The sequence below is a fragment of the Mixophyes fleayi genome, chromosome 5, assembly GCF_038048845.1.
Source record: "Mixophyes fleayi isolate aMixFle1 chromosome 5, aMixFle1.hap1, whole genome shotgun sequence".
Lineage (NCBI taxonomy): Eukaryota > Metazoa > Chordata > Amphibia > Anura > Limnodynastidae > Mixophyes > Mixophyes fleayi.
In genome coordinates this window covers 116397922-116415802 of record NC_134406.1, presented here as the reverse complement: position 1 = coordinate 116415802, position 17881 = coordinate 116397922, and the positions used below count along the sequence as shown (strand labels likewise).

The following is a 17881-nucleotide window of genomic DNA, read 5'->3' as shown; positions in this document are numbered from 1 at the left end:
CGTCTTCTGCCAGGGTCCTGCATGGGGAAGTCTATTCATCATAGACCGTCACTGTCCTCTGACTTCTAAAGTCATCTCAGAATGGCGTTAGCCAGGTGCAGACCAAGAAAAAATGCTTTATAACTAAAATAAAGCATTTTTTAAAAGTTTCTTTTTTTCGATTTTTTTTTTTTTAGTTTATTTTAACTTTATTGATTTTTTCTTTTTAGGGAATCTGGAGTTGGAATCTTAAACCTTGCTCACGCATGTGCAGATTGACCACAGATTGGCCTGGTGAGCAGTAAGACTCCTCTTACAGCTGCCAGCCAGTGTCAAATCGGAGCTGAGTGATAAAAAATCTTCATAATGGAAGGCTCTTGCTAAATAGACCCCATAAAAACTCAAGGTAAGTTGGAATACACCTAATAATTACAGCAACGTGTCCAAAGGTACAGACTATTCTGGACCTTCTTGAAACCTACTAAATAAATTATTGCTTCTCTGCACATTGAAGAGCCCTTTTTGATTGTGGTGTCTGCTTCTAAGTGCTGAGTGGAGGCCTGTGTCTTGATTAGAGATGGGCGGGTCCGGTTCCCCAAGAACCGAACCCAACCAAACTTTGGGTATCCGAGTACCGAGCTGAGTAGCTCAGTACTCTCCCACCCGTTCCGAATCCAAATCGAGGCCGAACGTCATCGTGACGTCGTCGGATCTCGGGGCTCGGTTCTCGCGATACTTCAACATTATAAATACCTGCCTCCACAGCAATCCATCGCCATTTGACAGAGGGAGAGAGCAGGGTGTAGTCACAGGCTGATTAGAGCAGGGACAGAGAATCCAATATTCTTCTTGCAATTGCTCTAACAAAAATCGCTAGAGAAGAGAGGAGGATAGAGGTTTTGTTAATATTTGACACTCCCCAGTGCTTTTGGGGTGTCCCCCATAATTGTGCATAAATATTTCTGGCTGTCAAAAGTCATATCTGTCAGCAGTATCTACCAACTAATTTTTAGCACTCCTCAGTGCTTTTGGGGTGTCCTCCCTAATTGTGCATAAATATTTCTGGCTGTCAAAAGTCATATCTGTCAGAAGTATCTACCAACTAATTTTTAGCACTCCTCAGTGCTTTTGGGGTGTCCCCCATAATTGTGCATAAATATTTCTGGCTGTCAAAAGTCATATCTGTCAGCAGTATCTACCAACTAATTTTTAGCACTCCTCAGTGCTTTTGGGGTGTCCCCCATAATTGTGCATAAATATTTTGGCTGTCAAAAGTCATATCTGTCAGCAGTATCTACCAACTAATTTTTAGCACTCCTCAGTGCTTTTGGGGTGTCCCCCATAATTGTGCATAATATTTCTGGCTGTCAAAAGTCATATCTGTCAGTAGTATCTACCAAATAATTTTTAGCACTCCCCAGTGCTTTTGGGGTGTCCCCCATAATTGTGCATAAATATTTGTGGCTGTAAAAAGTCATATTTGTCAGCAGTATCTTGCCAAATAATTTTTACCACTACAAGTGCTTTGCGCTCAGAATGGATTCAAAGCAGTCCACATATGATCAGAATGAGCAACCAGGTTCTGTTACCAGTCCTGATGTTAGTGTTCCCAGTACGTCATCTGGGCAAGGCGATGTCAAACCACACAGTGTTTCGAAATCAGTCGAAATTTACTGTGTTGTAGCGAAAAAGAAGTGTTACTGAGCAAAAGTTAAGTGCCAATAAAATAAAAATTGCCAACATGCCATTCTACACATGCAGTGGCAAAGAGAGAATGAGGCCTTCACCTTTGCCTATTAGTGGCAGATCCCAAAAAGTTACCAAGCCTACAATTGGTGCACAACTACTGTTACCTGTCAAAGCCGAGCTGCAAGATCATTAAGTCATTAGAGGATAATGTTTGCTCTGATTCACAATGACACCAATCCCTGTGGAGAGTCCATCCAACAGTGGGATGCCTAATCGTGAGCATTCTGTACCCATAAAGAAGGGCCCTTTCAGCAATTCTGCTGATGTGTGCCTGAACAGCCCGAGTGTAGCCGGTGATACACCAAGTGAGGATGACACTTTGTCTTTAGAAGAGGATGTGGGGGAGATTTGGGTATCCGACAATGAGGATGCGGTTGATTATGTAAGTCCTGCAGCAGTGTGGCACCAGTGGGAGCAGTTCTGGCACGTGAGGTTCTGGCACCAATATGCACTTTCCAAACCCAAGCAGGGATGACGCAGGTGGCAGACCACAACAGTTTGACATCTGGGCTGGTTTGAAGGATTTGTCAAAAAAATGTGTGACCTTGACCATAACTCCAACCAATCCTACTATTAACATGCAAAGGATGGTGGAGGGCCTATCAGGGATTAAACTGTATTTTTCCTAATTTGCACTAATAATGTTTGGGTGTAATATACACCCAAAGACGAGTGCTCAATTGCTAAGAGTCATTGATGAAGAAGAAGACAAGCAGGCTTGTCTGTAGAATTTGCAGGCAAATTGTGCTGCGTTATATAGGTAACACCCAAAAAGAAGAGCTCCATTGCTCCATTGCTAATTGTAACTGCTGAAATAGAAATAATAGGGCTGACAGTCTTGGTCTAAATCTGCAGTTACATTTTATTGTACCATAGCTCACTGCGAAACAGGAGAGGTGGCAGGGTTTAGTGATAATCTTCCTCAAACAATACTAATTCATCCCACCATCATAGAAGTCTGTGTAGTATGATGTAATTGCCGATAATGGCCTTCCAAAGGGAATGACTAGTTGATTTTAGGGCAGAGCTGTCACGATTTTTGGGCAATTCTTTTACAGCACAGCAAATATCAAAATGTTGAGCGGACTCATCTGCATCAACACTGGGGGCTAGATTTACTAAGCTGCGGGTTTGAAAAAGTGGGGATGTTGCCTATAGCAACCAATCAGATTCTAGCTTTCATTCATTTAGTGCTTTCTACAAAATGACAGCTAGAATATGATTGGTTGCTATAGGCAACATCCCCACTTTTTCAAACCCGCAGCTTAGTAAATCTAGCCCTGGGTGTCTTGGGAAAGCAATTTATTTTACAACAAACAGTTGCCAGAGAAACTGAAGGAGAAGACGTCCCAACAAGATGTTGATAAGTATGGGATCCTTGCAAAGAAAATTAGGTATTTAATCTACAATTAAAATATAGTTAGCACATTTACTTTGTTTTATTGCACACTATAATTTTCTGTAGCACCTTTTCCAAATGTATTATTAAGGCAATCACGTGACTCAAGCTAACCGTGTCTGCACTTTCTTCACAGGTATCTACTTCGCTGGACTAAAGTATATTCCCCTCAAATGCTAGTCTTCTTGCAGCTGCTGCATTCTCCTACATGCTGTTGCAGAAACCAGAAATTGACCCTAAATGTTTCTGGACACAAAACAGCATCTCCTGCATGTCATTTTTAAAAAGTTCTGTAACACCAAGTTGATAGTGTGTGCAAAACAGGCAATCTGATGGAATTCAACCCCGCTGTAATGCTTGACCAATATTGGGGTCGTAATCAGAAATGACATATCCTCAGGAGAGTCCAAGCTGAATTAGCCATCTTTCAATGACATCCCTTAGTTTTTGGAACAGTTTGTCAGCTGTATGCCTCTTACTGAAGCCGCTGATACACAGAGTAGCCTACTTCTCAAAAATGTGACGTACATGCTGCTGCTGTCCATGCTGGGGAAGGCGAATGACCAACACAGTGGGCTTTCAAAGTCATATAATCTTTAGTTTGCCCAGTTCTGCTTGTACACATATCTGTGTTTAAGTGTACAGTGGGTAGAATGCCATTTTGTCGCCCAATAATTAAATTTTTAGGAACTTTCCGGTACAGGAGAGAATTAGCTTTTCTAGTAAAATGGTATAGTGATGACATTTGCTAACAGGGACAGAACACCTCAATTAAATGTCTTAAACCAACTGTATTAATAGGGGACATTGGACGCAGATCTAACACTAGCATAGTACCCAGGGCGTCTGTGATCCGCTTTGCGACTGGGTGACAGGTTTCATTCTTGCTTCCTCTTGCAGAGGATTGTTTAACTGCCATTTGTTGGTTCAGGGGATATTGATTATGAAGGTGTAGGGGGGGAAAGTTGCAGGTGCTGGGATGTAGATGAGAAAAGGGAGGTAGATTATGCTGGAATGCTTGTTGTTATTTTTTTTAACCGAAGTTTCTGATTTTCCCAACAGTTTTCCAAGAACTCGCTGAAAAATGCCGAAACATGGCTGAGGATCCCAGATGGTTAAGCCTATTGAGTGTGGCTTTAAAAACGCTACAAATGGATAGACAACTCTTACCAGTATTTGTGTAAAAATAATTCCACACTTAAGAGGTGGATTTTTGGTCTTATGCCCAGGCATGACAATGGCCTTTTTGTTATCACTGGCAAGAACTGCAGCAATTTTTCTTTTCAAGTGTATGAAAATCAAATTGTGACATAGGAGGTGTTTAAAATTGAATAAAAAATGACTGGAAATTAATGTTACTGAGGTTAATAATAATGTAGCTACAAAATAATACCTAAATTATGTTATTTTAGCACCAATAAATGTAATTTTTTTTAACAAATTGCAAAACAAAACCAAACAAAACCAAAACCAAAACCAAAACACGCAAGGGCGGTTTTGCAAAACCAAAACCAGATCCAAAACCGAATCCAAAACCAAAACACGGGGGTCAGTGACCATCTCTAGTCTTGATGCACAATGGCTTAGTGGTTAGCACTTCTGCCTCATAGCACTGGGGTCATGAGTTCGATTCCTGACCATGGACTTATCTGTGTGGCGTTTCTATGTTCTCCTTGTGTTGGAGTACGTTTCCTCCGGGTGCTCCAGTTTCCTCCCAGACTTCAAAAACTAGTAGGTTAATTGGCTGCTATCAAAATTGACCCTAGTCTCTCTCTCTCTGTCTGTCTGTGTATATGTTAGGGAATTTAGAGACTGTAAGTGCCAATGGGGCAGGGACTGATGTGAATGAGTTCTCTGTAGAGCGCTGCACAATTAGCGGCACTATATAAATAACTGGTGATGATGATAAGCGTGTAAAAACTGAAATAAAGTAAAATGAGCTCCAGTTTGTTCTATCACTAGTTTAATATATATACATATATTAAAGACAAGAAAAGGAAGCGTCAAACATAGTGTGATACTAGAGATGCTCACTGACCCCCGTGTTTTGGTTTTGGATCTGGATTACCTTTGTGTTTTGGTTTTGGTTTTTGTTTTGCAAAACCGCCGTTGCATGTTTTGGTTTTGGTTTTGTTTGGTTTTGTTTTGCTATTTTGATTAAAAATCAATGTTTTTGGGCCTAAAATAACCAAATTTAGTGCTCCACCTGTTTCTAGGATAAGTAATGTAATTGTAAAGCTAATAAATTATCCAAAAAACAGTTTCATTCCTGGTAGGCCTTCATTAATTCTACACACAAACCAGATTGTCTTCCTCTCCATCTATGAATATTGGCAATGCAGCCATCATCTTTGGATGCATATTACACCCTACACTTATACTTAAATATGTAAAGAAATGGACAAAGGCAGTTTGGTTTCTGTCTCTCTAGGCCCCCCTCCAGTTGTTGTAAATACAAAAAAAATCAGCCGTTATAGACTGTACAATATTAATAGAAATGGACAAAGGCAGTTTGGTTTCTGTCTCTATAGGCCCCCCTACAGGTGTAGAAAATACAAAAAAATTCAGCCGTTATAGACTGTACAATATTAATTGAAATGGAGAAAACCAGTTTGGTTTCTGTCTCTCTCTAGGCCCCCCTCCACTTGTATAAAATACCAAAGAATTCAGCCGTTATAGACTGTACAATATAAATTGAAATGGAGAAAGCCAGTTTGGTTTTTGTCTCTGTAGGCCCCCCTCCACTTGTATAAAATACCAAAAAATTCAGCCGTTTTAGACTGTACAATATTAATTGAAATGGAGAAATCCAGTTTGGTTTTGGTCTCTTTAGGCCCCCCTCCACTTGTAGAAAATACCAAAAAATTCAGCCGTTATAGACTGTACAATATTAAGAGAAATGGACAAAGACAGTTTGGGTCACTCTGTGTATGACACCCTACCCTTAAGGATAAATTGCCCAAACAGCAGCCTTTCAAGACGGAACGTGATATGGATATGCCCCAAGTCACTGTCCTCCTCGGGGTTAGATTGCACCCTACACTTACATACTAAGTTTTAAAAAGATGTTATCGTCATCATCTGGAGCTTCATCCTCACCCTCATCAGTGTGTACATTATCATCACAGACTATCAATTCATCGCCGCTTGAATCCGCCATTAGAGAACAGTCAGTGCTTGGATGTCTTGGATGGTGAAGGCCTTCCTCGTGGAAGATGTAGTTAATTTTTATAAACATCATTTTCTCCACATTTTTGGGAAGTAACCTTCTACAGCGATCACTGACTAAGTTCCCTGCTGTGCTGAACACTCGTTCAGAGTACACACTGGAGGGTGGGCAGCTTAGGTATTGCAAAGCAAGTTTGTACATGGGTTTCCAAATGGCCTGATTTTCTTCCCAGTAAGGAAAGGGACTGTCTGACATTTCCATATCAATTACCTCTTGAAAGTAATCCTCCACCATCCTTTGCATGTTAATACTCATTTTGGATGGAGTTATGGGCAAGGTGACACATTTTTTTGGAAAAATCCTTCAAACCAGCCCAGATGTTAAACTGTTCTGGTCTGCCCTCTGCGTCCTCCCTGCTTTTTTTTTGGAAAATTAATTTTTTACAAGCAGCAGCTGCTTAAGAAACTGAAGGAGGACATGTCGTCAAGCCGAGGCCCAGTTCAGCGGACAACTTGCTGAGCAATAGCTCCTTGCAACAGCTCACATCTCGTTCATTTTGAAGCAAAGACGCAATGTAGGTCTTGAACCTTGGATCAAGCACAGTGGCCAAAACGTACTGATCCGAGCTCAAGATCTTAATAACGCGAGGATCATTGTGAAGCGAATTAAGTACTTTATCGACAAGGCCAACATACGTTGCGGAATTGCTTGCTTTCATCTCCTCCCTCAGTTTCTCAAGCTGCTTTTCCAATAGTCTAATTAAAGGAATGACTTGGCTCAAACTAACAGAATCTGAACTCACTTCACATGTCACAACTTCAAATGGTTTCAGCACCTTGCACAGCACTGAAAGGATTCCCCACTGTGCAAGACTGAAATACATGCCCCCTCCTTGCCCAATGTCATGGCTTGTGCAATATGCTTGGATGGCTTTGCGCTGTTCCTCCATCCTCTGCAGCATGTACAGGGTGGAATTCCATCTAGTTACCACCTCCTGCTTAAGTTGGTGGCAGGGCAAGTTAAACTGCTCTTGGGGCTGCTGCAATCTCCTACATGCTGTGGCCGAATTCCTGAAATGGCCTGAAATTTTATGGGCCACCGAAAGCATCTCCTGCACCTCACGGTTATTTCGTAGGAAGCTCTGCACCACCAAGTTGATGGTGTGAGCAAAACAGGGAATGTGTTGGAAATCACCCAGCTGTAATGCTCACACTATATTGTTGGCGTTATCAGAAATGACATATCCTGGGGAGAGTCCAAGTGGTATAAGCCATGTATCAATCACATCTCTTAGTTTGCGTAACAAATTGTCAGCTGTATGCCTGTTAGTGAAGCCGGTGATACAAAGAGTGGCCTGCCTGTGACAAATGTTATGTAGTGGTGTACATGCTGCTGCTGTTCCTGCTGGTGAAGGTGAATGACCAACCCGTGGGCTGTCACAGTCATATAGTCTTTGGTTTGACCACTTACACTTGTCCACATATCTGTGGTTAAGTGGACAGTGGGCAGAATGGCATTTTTCAGCGCAATCTCTACATTTGTACACACTTTTTGGTATAGTTGTGGAATAGCTTAACGGGAAAAATGGTGTCGCAATGGAATTCTGTAACCCGGAAACAAAACCTCAATTAACTGTGAAAAACCAGCTGCGTTTATTGTGGATATTGGATGCAGATCTAACACTAACATGGCAGCCATGGCGTCTGTGATTCGCTTGGCGACTGGGTGACTGCTGTCATATTTGCTTCCTCTAGCAAATGATTGTTTCACAGTTAATTGTTGAAATGTAGGACTGCTCTTTTACTTGGCCTTCCTCTGGGCTGAGGATTCACCTCCAGCAGCAGCAACAGCAGCAGCAGTTGGACTAATGCTGTCTTCAGAGGAATCAATAATAGTGCCGGAGTCATCCAGCCTTAATAATTGGGATGCAGGGCTAACTCCGAGCGCTACTGAGGATATTGATGAGGATGGTGTGGTGGGTGTATTTTGTAGCCGTCGAATGTCGGTGAGCGGAGGGTCCTACCTGATGATGGAGTGCTTGTAATTTTTTTGGAAGAACTTTCAGCTTTTGCCAACACTTTGCCATGAACTCTCGTCAAATGGCGTAACATAGACGAGGTTCCAAGATGGTTAAGGTCCCTCCCTCGACTGACTGTTGCTTGTAGAATGGGGTAGAAATAATTCCACACATAAGAAGTGGATTTTTTGGTTTTATGGCCTGGCATGACAATGGCCTTTTTCTTGTCACGTGCCAGAACTGCTGCCACTGGTGCAGGACTGACACAAATAACCTCATCCTCATCAACATCCTCATTAGCGCCCTAGTCACCTCCACAAATCTCTCCCTCATCCACTTCTATTTCCAAAGTGGGATCCTCAATTTGTGTATCACCGGCTACACTCGGGCTGTTCAGGCACACATTAGCAGAACTGCTGAAAGGGTCCCTCTTTATGGGTACAGTAACAAAATGCTCATGATTAGACATCCCACTGTTGGATGGACTCTCCACAGAGATTGGTGTCATTTGTGATTCAGAGCAAACATTATCCTCTAATGCCTTACTGTTATCTTGCAGCTCGGCTTTGACGCGTAACAGTAGTTGTGCACCACTTGTAGGCTCTGTAACATTTTTTGATCTGCCACTAATAGACAAAGGTGAAGGCCTCATTCTCTCTTTGCCACTGCGTGTGTAGAATGGCATGTTGGAAAAAAATTTTTTATTGCCACTTAACTTTTCCTCAGTTACACTTCTTTTGCGCTTCAACACGGCAATTTTTTTTGGGTGTGTGTTTTTTTGACTGATTTCAAAGGACTGTGTAGTTTGACATCGCCTTGCCCAGATGACGTACTGGGAACACTACCATCAGGACTGGTGACAGAACCTGTTGCTGATTCTGCTCATATGTGGACTGCTTAGAATCCATTATGAGCCCAACGCACTTGTAGTGCTACAAATTGTTTTAGATACTGCTGACAAATAGGACTTTTGACAGCCAGAAATATTAATGCAAAAGAATGGGGGACACCCCAAAAGCACTTGGGAGTTCTAAATATTACATTTTAAGTCTGCTGACATATAGGACTTTTGACAGCCAGAAATTTTAATGTAAAAGAATGGGGGACACCTCAAAGCACCTGGGAGTGCCAAATATTGAAAAAAAAGACTCCTCTAACCTCCTCTCTTCTCTATCAATTGTAATCAGAATTGTAATCAGAATTGTATTCTCTGTCCCTGCTCTAATCAGCCTGTGACTACACCCTGCTTTCTCCCTCTGTCAAATGGCGATGGATTGCTGTGAAAGCAGGTATTTATAATTTTCAAATATCGCGAGAACTGAACCCCGAGATCCGACGACGTCACGATGACGTTCGGCCTCGATTTGGATTCCAAACGGGCAGGAGAATACCGAGTCTGCTCGGCTTGGTACTCGAATAGGCAAAGTTCGGGTGGGTTTGGTTCTCGGGGAACCGAGCCCGCCTATCTCTATGTGATACCATCATTTCAAAAATATATAATAATTATTTGTGTGAATGGCCGCGTGCCAAAATATAATAAATGCAAAGTTTATCTGGTGGGAGAATGAACAGGATCACAGATCCTCCTTAGGAGTGATTCATAAACAGCTAATCAGATTCATATCATACTGAAACTCTAGTAAAAAAGCAGTATCATAGTGTGGTGTGTAATAATCAGGAACTTCTCAAAAAGATGACCGTATATATAAAACACTTATTACAAATATCCCAATAAAAAGCAAATGAATACATTATAAACATTATAAACATGAATAGATTATCTGAAATCCAAGTCTCTCAATCAGCAGTCCATGGAGTCATATTTTTTGTTTTGCTTTATATGATATCATTCTAAATGTTTAAAAGTTCTTATTCTATATCTATAGACAGCTGCACAGACCTATTCTTTAATTATTTGGTACTTGATGCTCAATAATTTTGACCCTAACTCTCTCATAAATTACCGCCCCATCTCCCAACTCCCATGCCCCTCCAAGCTTCTCGAGAGAATTGCCTACACTCGCCTCACACACTTTCTTACAGCAAACAACCTACTGGATCCTCTTCAGTCAGGCTTTCGCTCTCAACACTCCACAGAGACTGCTCTGACCAAGGTTGTCAATGATCTGATCACAGCAAAAAATAATAACCATTACTCTCTTCTAATTCTCCTGGAACTCTCTGCTGCATTTGACACTGTTGACCACTCTCTCCTCATACAAACGCTACAATCCCTAGGTCTTGAAGGCACTGTCCTATCCTGGTTCTCATCCTACCTATCTAATCGCTCTTTCAGTGTTTATTTCTCTGGATCCACCTCTGCTCCGCTTCCTTTATCAGTTGGAGTACCGCAAGGCTCAGTCCTAGGTCTTTTGCTATTCTCTATCGACACCACTTCTCTTGGAAAACTAATAAGCTCCTTTGGATTTCAGTATCATCTCTATGCGAATGATACCCAAATTTATCTATCCTCTCCTGATCTTTAACCATCTGTGTTGTCTCGCGTTACTGACTGTCTTTCTGCCATTTCATCTTCGATGTTTCTCGCCAACTCAAACTCAATCTTTCAAAAACTGAATTAATAATATTCCCACCCAAAAACAGTTGCTTCCTGCCTGACATTTCTATTTCTGTTGATAACATGACCATAAATCCCACCCCGCAAGCTCAATGCCTAGGTGTAATCCTTGATTCTCAACTGTCGTTTATTCCCCACATCAACTCTATATCTAAATCATGTTACATACACCTAAAGAACATTTCCAGAATACGCACATATCTGACACAAGACACCGCAAAACATTAATTCATGCACTCATCATCTCCCGCATCGACTATTGCAATTCCCTCCTTACTGGTTTTCCCAAAGTCAGACTTGAACCCCTATAATGTATTTTGCACACAGCGGGTAGATTGATTTTCCTTACTAACCGATATTCCTCTGCTGAGCCACTCTGTCAATCTCTACATTGGCTGCCTGTATTTCAACGAATCCATTATAAAATTCTTCTACTTACAGGCCATCCACAAAATTGCACAGACATATATTTCCTCACTTGTCTCAAAATATCTCCCAACTCGACACCTCCGTTCTGCACAAGATCTGCGTCTCTCTTCCACTCTCATTACATCCTCCCACTCTCGGTTACAGGACTTTTTTCGGGCTGCACCCACTTTGTGGAATTCCCTCCCTCGCCAAGTAAGACTTTCCTCTAGTCTTCAAACTTTCAAGCATTCACTGGAAACCCACCTCTTCAGACAAGGTTATGATATTCCTCAACCACCATCTCAATTTCACTAGATTACCCTATTACCATCATCTACACTGCTAACGCAAGACAACAACCCTCTGACCAACATTGCAACACACACAGCCGACTCAATACTTTTACCTTTGCGTTCTAACTGGTCCATTGTGCAATATGATGTAGCACATGCCCTTGTGTTTCTAACTCCCATTGGACTATAGATTGTAAGCTTGCGAGCAGGGTTCTCTTACCTTTCTGTCTGTATGTATTACCCAGTATTGTCTTATCACTTTTTGTTCCCAATTGTAAAGCGCTACAGAATTTGCTGGCGCTCTATAAATAAATGATGATGATGAATATCAGTCAGTCTCTGTTACTTTTAGACTACTCAATTGTAGAGGCTTCCAGTAACTATATATATTAAAAAATTTCCTGCCTTTAGAAATCTTCTGGTCTCTCCAAAGGCTAAATAAAATATTTGATGTAATAGGCAATGCATTTAGTACCCTAGTTAAAAAGTTAATGTTTAACAGCTGCATAAAATCTTAGCTCTGTCTAATAAATATATGACAGTTTATAAGGAAACTATAGTTAGCAGAAAAGGTTGCATGTGTAAGTGAATGTAAGTACAGAAATGCCTGTTTGTAAAAATCTAATGAACTGAACATTCTTCTACTAACTAAAATGATTTTATGTACATCCTACACCTTTTCCTGAATGTCTCTGCCAGAAATGAAAATGCACTCTGATAAAGGGTCTCCTCCCGCACTGCTAAGCCACAAGGGAAGGCATGAACAAGGTCTTTTTATACTTTGGCCTGCAGAGTGGTCTTGCAATGATCCTATGTTAACGTCACTTGCTGAGAAAATCAACCCAACAGTTTGAAAACATTCTCCAGTGTCTCAAAGTATTTAGACAGATCTCTAGAGAAAGATACAAAATAGCTATGAGAATTGTTATTGCTGCATTATTTCCAGGAAATTTATTTTTTGAGGGTTATCTATTAAAGGACAATTTGCCTAAATAGTGGTAAAAGCACAAATGTTTTTATTTGTTTCAGATATGCTTCAAATATTTAAATTAATGGTCCAATTGAACTGAATGAGAAAACCTCTATGCTGGAACAGAGCCTCTAAGGTGGATAGGGGGGAGGTTACAAAGGAAAATAGCATGTATCTCTTCCCAGAGGCTACCAACCTTGTGCTAAAAAAGGGTGCGATGCCTCTGGGGTTTGAGGACTAGAGTAATGAATAGGAATTGACACTACAGTGGTCCCAAAATGTTGGACACAGTTCATAGAAACCCTTTATGAGCCCATTATAGCAAAATAATTAAAAAATAGAAAAAAAAGAAAAACCGTGCATAAAAAACACCCACCCACAAGTGCTGACGACTGCTAAATGATCAAATCAGGGATTCCCTAGGATTACCCTTCATTAGCAGCCAAAATAATGTTCTCACTCTTGCTGCTTGTTCTTGGCTGCTGGTGATGGATAACTTTCAGCTTTTATTGCGATCAGCGCTAGTTACTGGGTGTGTAATTTTTATTGGTGTTTTTTTCTTTTTATTCCATTTGGACTAATTAATTAAGACATTTTTTGTCTATTTGATTTTTTTTTATATAAGTGATGAATGTGAGTTTGGGGAGACTTTTATTTAATTAAAGTTTATTTTAAAATTGTGTGTATTTGTTTACTAGTTTTTACTTTTTTGGTATAAAAGGCAGGGATATTATTGACCAGTGTTCAGCTGGAACCACTAGGGTGGAAAAATTGATCTTCCTGGAGTCCAATGTTGACCATAACCCTAGCCACCACAGCACAAATGGGGTCAGGAAAAGCCCCAACATATGGCTGGTAGCATCTGAGAGGGGGGCACACTATTCTTTTGTAGTCTCCCTGGTTTTTATTATTGCAGGAGAACTTAGCGCTGGTGGATTCCCTGTTATCCTCCTCATCGTCATCATTTATTTATATAAAGTCACCAATTCTGCAGCACTGTACAGAGAATATTTATCGTTCACATCAATGCCCCTTTGGAGCTTACAGTCTAAATTCGATAACACACACACATACACACAGACACACACTAGGTTTAAATTTATCAGCAGCAAATTAACCTACTAGTATGTTTTTGGACTGTGGGAGGAAACCCAAGCAAAGTCCATACAGATAGGGTGAGTGCTGTGAGGCAGAAGTGCTAACAATTGAGCCAATGTGCCACCCTCTTATGGTGGGAATCAACCCAGTCTGTCTAATGATTGGGCTTGTTAAGGATTTGATGGGGTGATGCTTGTTTATGTATTTCTATGGATTATACAATATACATTGTGTGCATGTACAAGGGATAACAGTAGGGCAACACTTTATTATATAATAAAATATATATATATATATAACATATATATATATATATATATATATATATGTATATATATATATATATATATATATATATATATATATATATCTTACTCTGCATATTAAAATTGTATTAATATTTTATAATGATAAGATGCTAGGAAAGAAGTATGTCAATTTTGGCTGCTACAGGGACTTCTTGGAGAGAAGCTGGTTAAGGTGTAGCAGGAGGATGTTGGTATGCAATCTCTGATCTCTTGGGTGCCTTGGGCTGCTATTCAGGCAGTTACTTAGGGAAGACTATCCATTGCCCATACCAGCACCTTGTTCCAAAATAAAGTATTTGGATTCCCCCCTGTCAAAATTCTGCATTTGCCCCTGGTAGCAACTGGTACAGCTAACAAGTAAGTCCTGCAGGTTCAGCAGTAACACGGCCATGTTGTGTTCTTACAGGTAAATGACATTAAATAAAAACAAATTACAAAAAAATGGTATGTTGCTCCTTACTAAAAAGGTTAAAGACACAGTGAATAATATCTAAATATGGAACATCATAATGTATGTATCATGTGCATTCACTACAATATTGTCTGAGCAATGTACAATCTATAATATTAAACAAGATCATCATAATTTATTTATCTAGCGCCACTGATTCCTCAGCGCAGTACAGAAAACTCATTTACATCAGTCCCTGCCCCATTGGAGCTTACAGTCTAAATTCCCTAATATACACACACACACACACACACACACACACAGACACACAGACACACAGACTAGGGTCAATTTTGATAGCAGCCAATTAACCTACCAGTATGTTTTTGAAGTGTGAGAGGAAACCAGGAGTATCCAGAGGAAACCCACACAAACACAGGGAGAACATACAAACTTGTCCCAGATAAGGCCATGGACGGGAATTGAACTCATGACCCCAGTGTTGTAAAGCAGAAGTGCTAACCACTAAGCCACTGTGCTGCCCAAATAAGTAATAACTATATCTTTTTATACAACCAAGTATTTCATAAACAGTTCTTATCAGCTGCTGCCATGAATAATGCCACCAACATAATATAGATCAGTGGCTTTAATAGGCAGCTTCTCGTTGGCTAGATATGTAATATTGACTAAATTAACTTGGTGAGGAAGTTGGCACTGAAATATGCTATTGATAATTGGGAAAAAAAGAAATGAGACCTGAACACATACTCAGTTATAATATAAATTATGAGGACCTTCACTACATCACAATCTGATAAGAAGTCAATTGTCTCTGCATATCAAAGAATCATAAATCAATATATCCTGTAGATAGGCCCCAAATGAATGCAAACAATGTTTTAAACACCCCTTTCTTAAATCATATACAAGTTTTTCATAAATAGCACTGCTCCCAAATTTAACAGAAAAATAAAGCCAAGAAAGTAAAACTCATAAACTCTTAAATCCTAGATTACTATTACAAACGTGTCACATGGAAAAAATGCAGAATTCATGCAGAGCTCTTGGCAGAGAACATTTAGCTGTTACATGCTCAGTCCAGCATGTAACCACTTCTTTCTCAAGCCGGTCCTTGCATCTAAGAGATACTTTTACAAGAGCATTTATGTCCAGGGTGATAAGATTTGCATCTCAGAGATAGGAAATGTAAATCCATGAATGAGATTTGTCAACATGTTCCATCTCTCCAATGGCAAAATTATATAAAATATAGCAATAAAATAACTACTAACTAACTACTTCTAATGCCTACCTCTAATAAATCCCTTTGTATCAATAACTCTGCTTCTCCTGTTGTTAGAAAGGTCTAAATTCTAATCTGCTGCACTCATGTTTTCTTGTGGAAGGAGAAAGAATATGCATTAAACAGATTTATGCAATTGTGATCAAGTGCTAAATTTAAACAGAGCGGTTCACATCTTTTGCCTACTAAAATTCTCAATGTGTAGTAAGAGACCAGTGTATCCTATACAGTGAAATAAACTGGCTTGTGATGGGTATCAAATGTGAAGTGATCCAATCTCCAATACATCACTATTACCAGATGTCACCTGCAGAAACCACTGATTTACCTGATGGAGCCAATGCATTACATGACCCAAGTATCTTGTATTTGTTTATATGAAGTAATAAAACTAGGCTAATATGGCTTATTACCAAACCTTTAGCAATATAACTTAAACTGTAAAACTATATAAGACATAGGGCTAGATTTACTAAACTGCGGGTTTGAAAAAGTGGAGATGTTGCCTATGGCAACCAATCAGATTCTAGGTTTCATTTATTTAGTGCATTCTTCCAAATAACAGCAAGATTCTGATTGGTTGCTATAGGCAACATCTCCACTTTTTCAAACCCGCAGTTTAGTAAATATACCCCATGGTCCTATTTCTATTCCAGGCAAAACAATAAAACAATGTTTGAAAAAAATATATAAAAAAATACTGTGAGTACAGGGTAGTACAATGTACTATAATAATTCACTCTCAGATAGGGATGCAACCTCTGTTTTTAGGTCACAGGACATAAAATTATCAGTTGTCAAAGGTAAAATTAAAAATACTAAAGGATTGTATTACTTAGGCTTTAATGCCATGATTTTAATATTCAACTAGGGTTCTATTTCTGTACAGTATTTGAAATATTCCTGTTTAATATTCAGTATTTCTTTGGCTTTGGTGTATCCCTACTGTTCTCAGTTAAGAACAAAGTTTTATTGTCAATGGTTAAACACAACAAAAGTTCGCAAAAATGAACATGAACAATGATATCACAACTTGCATTGTTGCGCTGCTTTCCATGACAGAGACATTTGAGTTAACCTACTTTTAGACACCTGCATTCAGAGACTGCTGATAAGGTATTTCCCAGGTTCTTACCTTCCCAGATCTGTGCATCCAGAATGAGTGGGAATAAGCATGCAAAGAGAAGGTGCATTAACCTCACGGGCTGTTGAAACTGTCTGTAACACATATGCCAAAAAAAGACAGAAAAGTCGTAAATGGGAATCAGTTATTAAATAAACTATAAAAGTTAACTCAGAGTAAAGTAAGAAAACAAACAGCATAACTCTCACCTTGAAGTCATCCTTAGAAAACAAGAAGGCTCACAGATCATGAAAATTAAACGATGGAGTGGAAAATACAAAAATAAAAAGTTAGTTATGAGGTTTGCAGCCTTTCCTTCTGCTTCACAGAGCAGAGTGAAACAAAGGCAGCTCTGAGCCACTCCAGTGACTCACAGCAATCAGGACTCCAGCACTGAAATATGACTCCTTTTAGATTTTCTTCCTAGACCACCGCCTTAAGTTACATACCCTACTCCCCATCTTATTAGCAGAGATCATCTTTACTTGCCACCATCCTCCTATATGTATAACCCCACTGTTAACACCAAACTATGATATTCACTAACACACACATTGCCTTGCATTCAGACCTACAGAACAGCATGACCTCAAACATCTCTAAGGCATAGCAAGCAGTCTACATGTGATAGAGTACAAGCAATGCATCTCTACACCATATACGTTCATTACAGTTACAAGAAGCACTGAGTAATATAAGCAAATTTTGTCCAATATAAATAAAGTCACTGTTCTCAGCAACTGCAATGTATGTACAAAAACTACACGGAAATGCTGAAAATAAACATGTATGGGGAGTCCGCTTTCTAAATTAGCTATCAGAATTAGTGGGGTCTACTTTGTGCACTAGACAGGGATCTGTTTCCTACAATAGTTAATTTTTCCTAAACCGCAATTTGTACTGAAGATGACCACAAAAATGCAGCACACATATGTACTTATGCAGATTTACTTGGAGATGACACTTGTGCCTGCTTGTGACTTGAGGTGGGATGGGAATGAAAGGGGCAGTCTAACGTAGGCAGAGAACAGTAAGGGCATGTTGGCATAATTGCGAACAAATTCAGACCCGTATTGACAAGTGTGGCCTTAAG

At 39.8% G+C, this 17881-nt stretch overlaps 1 protein-coding gene across 1 annotated transcript in view; it reads right to left on the bottom strand.

Moving 5' to 3' along the window:
• Positions 1–17181, bottom strand: part of COL15A1 (collagen type XV alpha 1 chain) — a 481077-nt gene extending 463896 nt beyond the window's left edge. Inside the window, exons 1-2 of the mRNA XM_075212747.1 lie at positions 16998–17181; positions 16801–16883 (exon numbers count right to left, since the gene is read on the bottom strand). Coding sequence (XP_075068848.1) covers positions 16801–16883; positions 16998–17038 — 124 coding nt within the window. The 5' untranslated portion in view covers positions 17039–17181. The remainder of the gene's footprint in view (positions 1–16800; positions 16884–16997) is intronic.
• Positions 17182–17881: the final 700 nt, after the last annotated feature.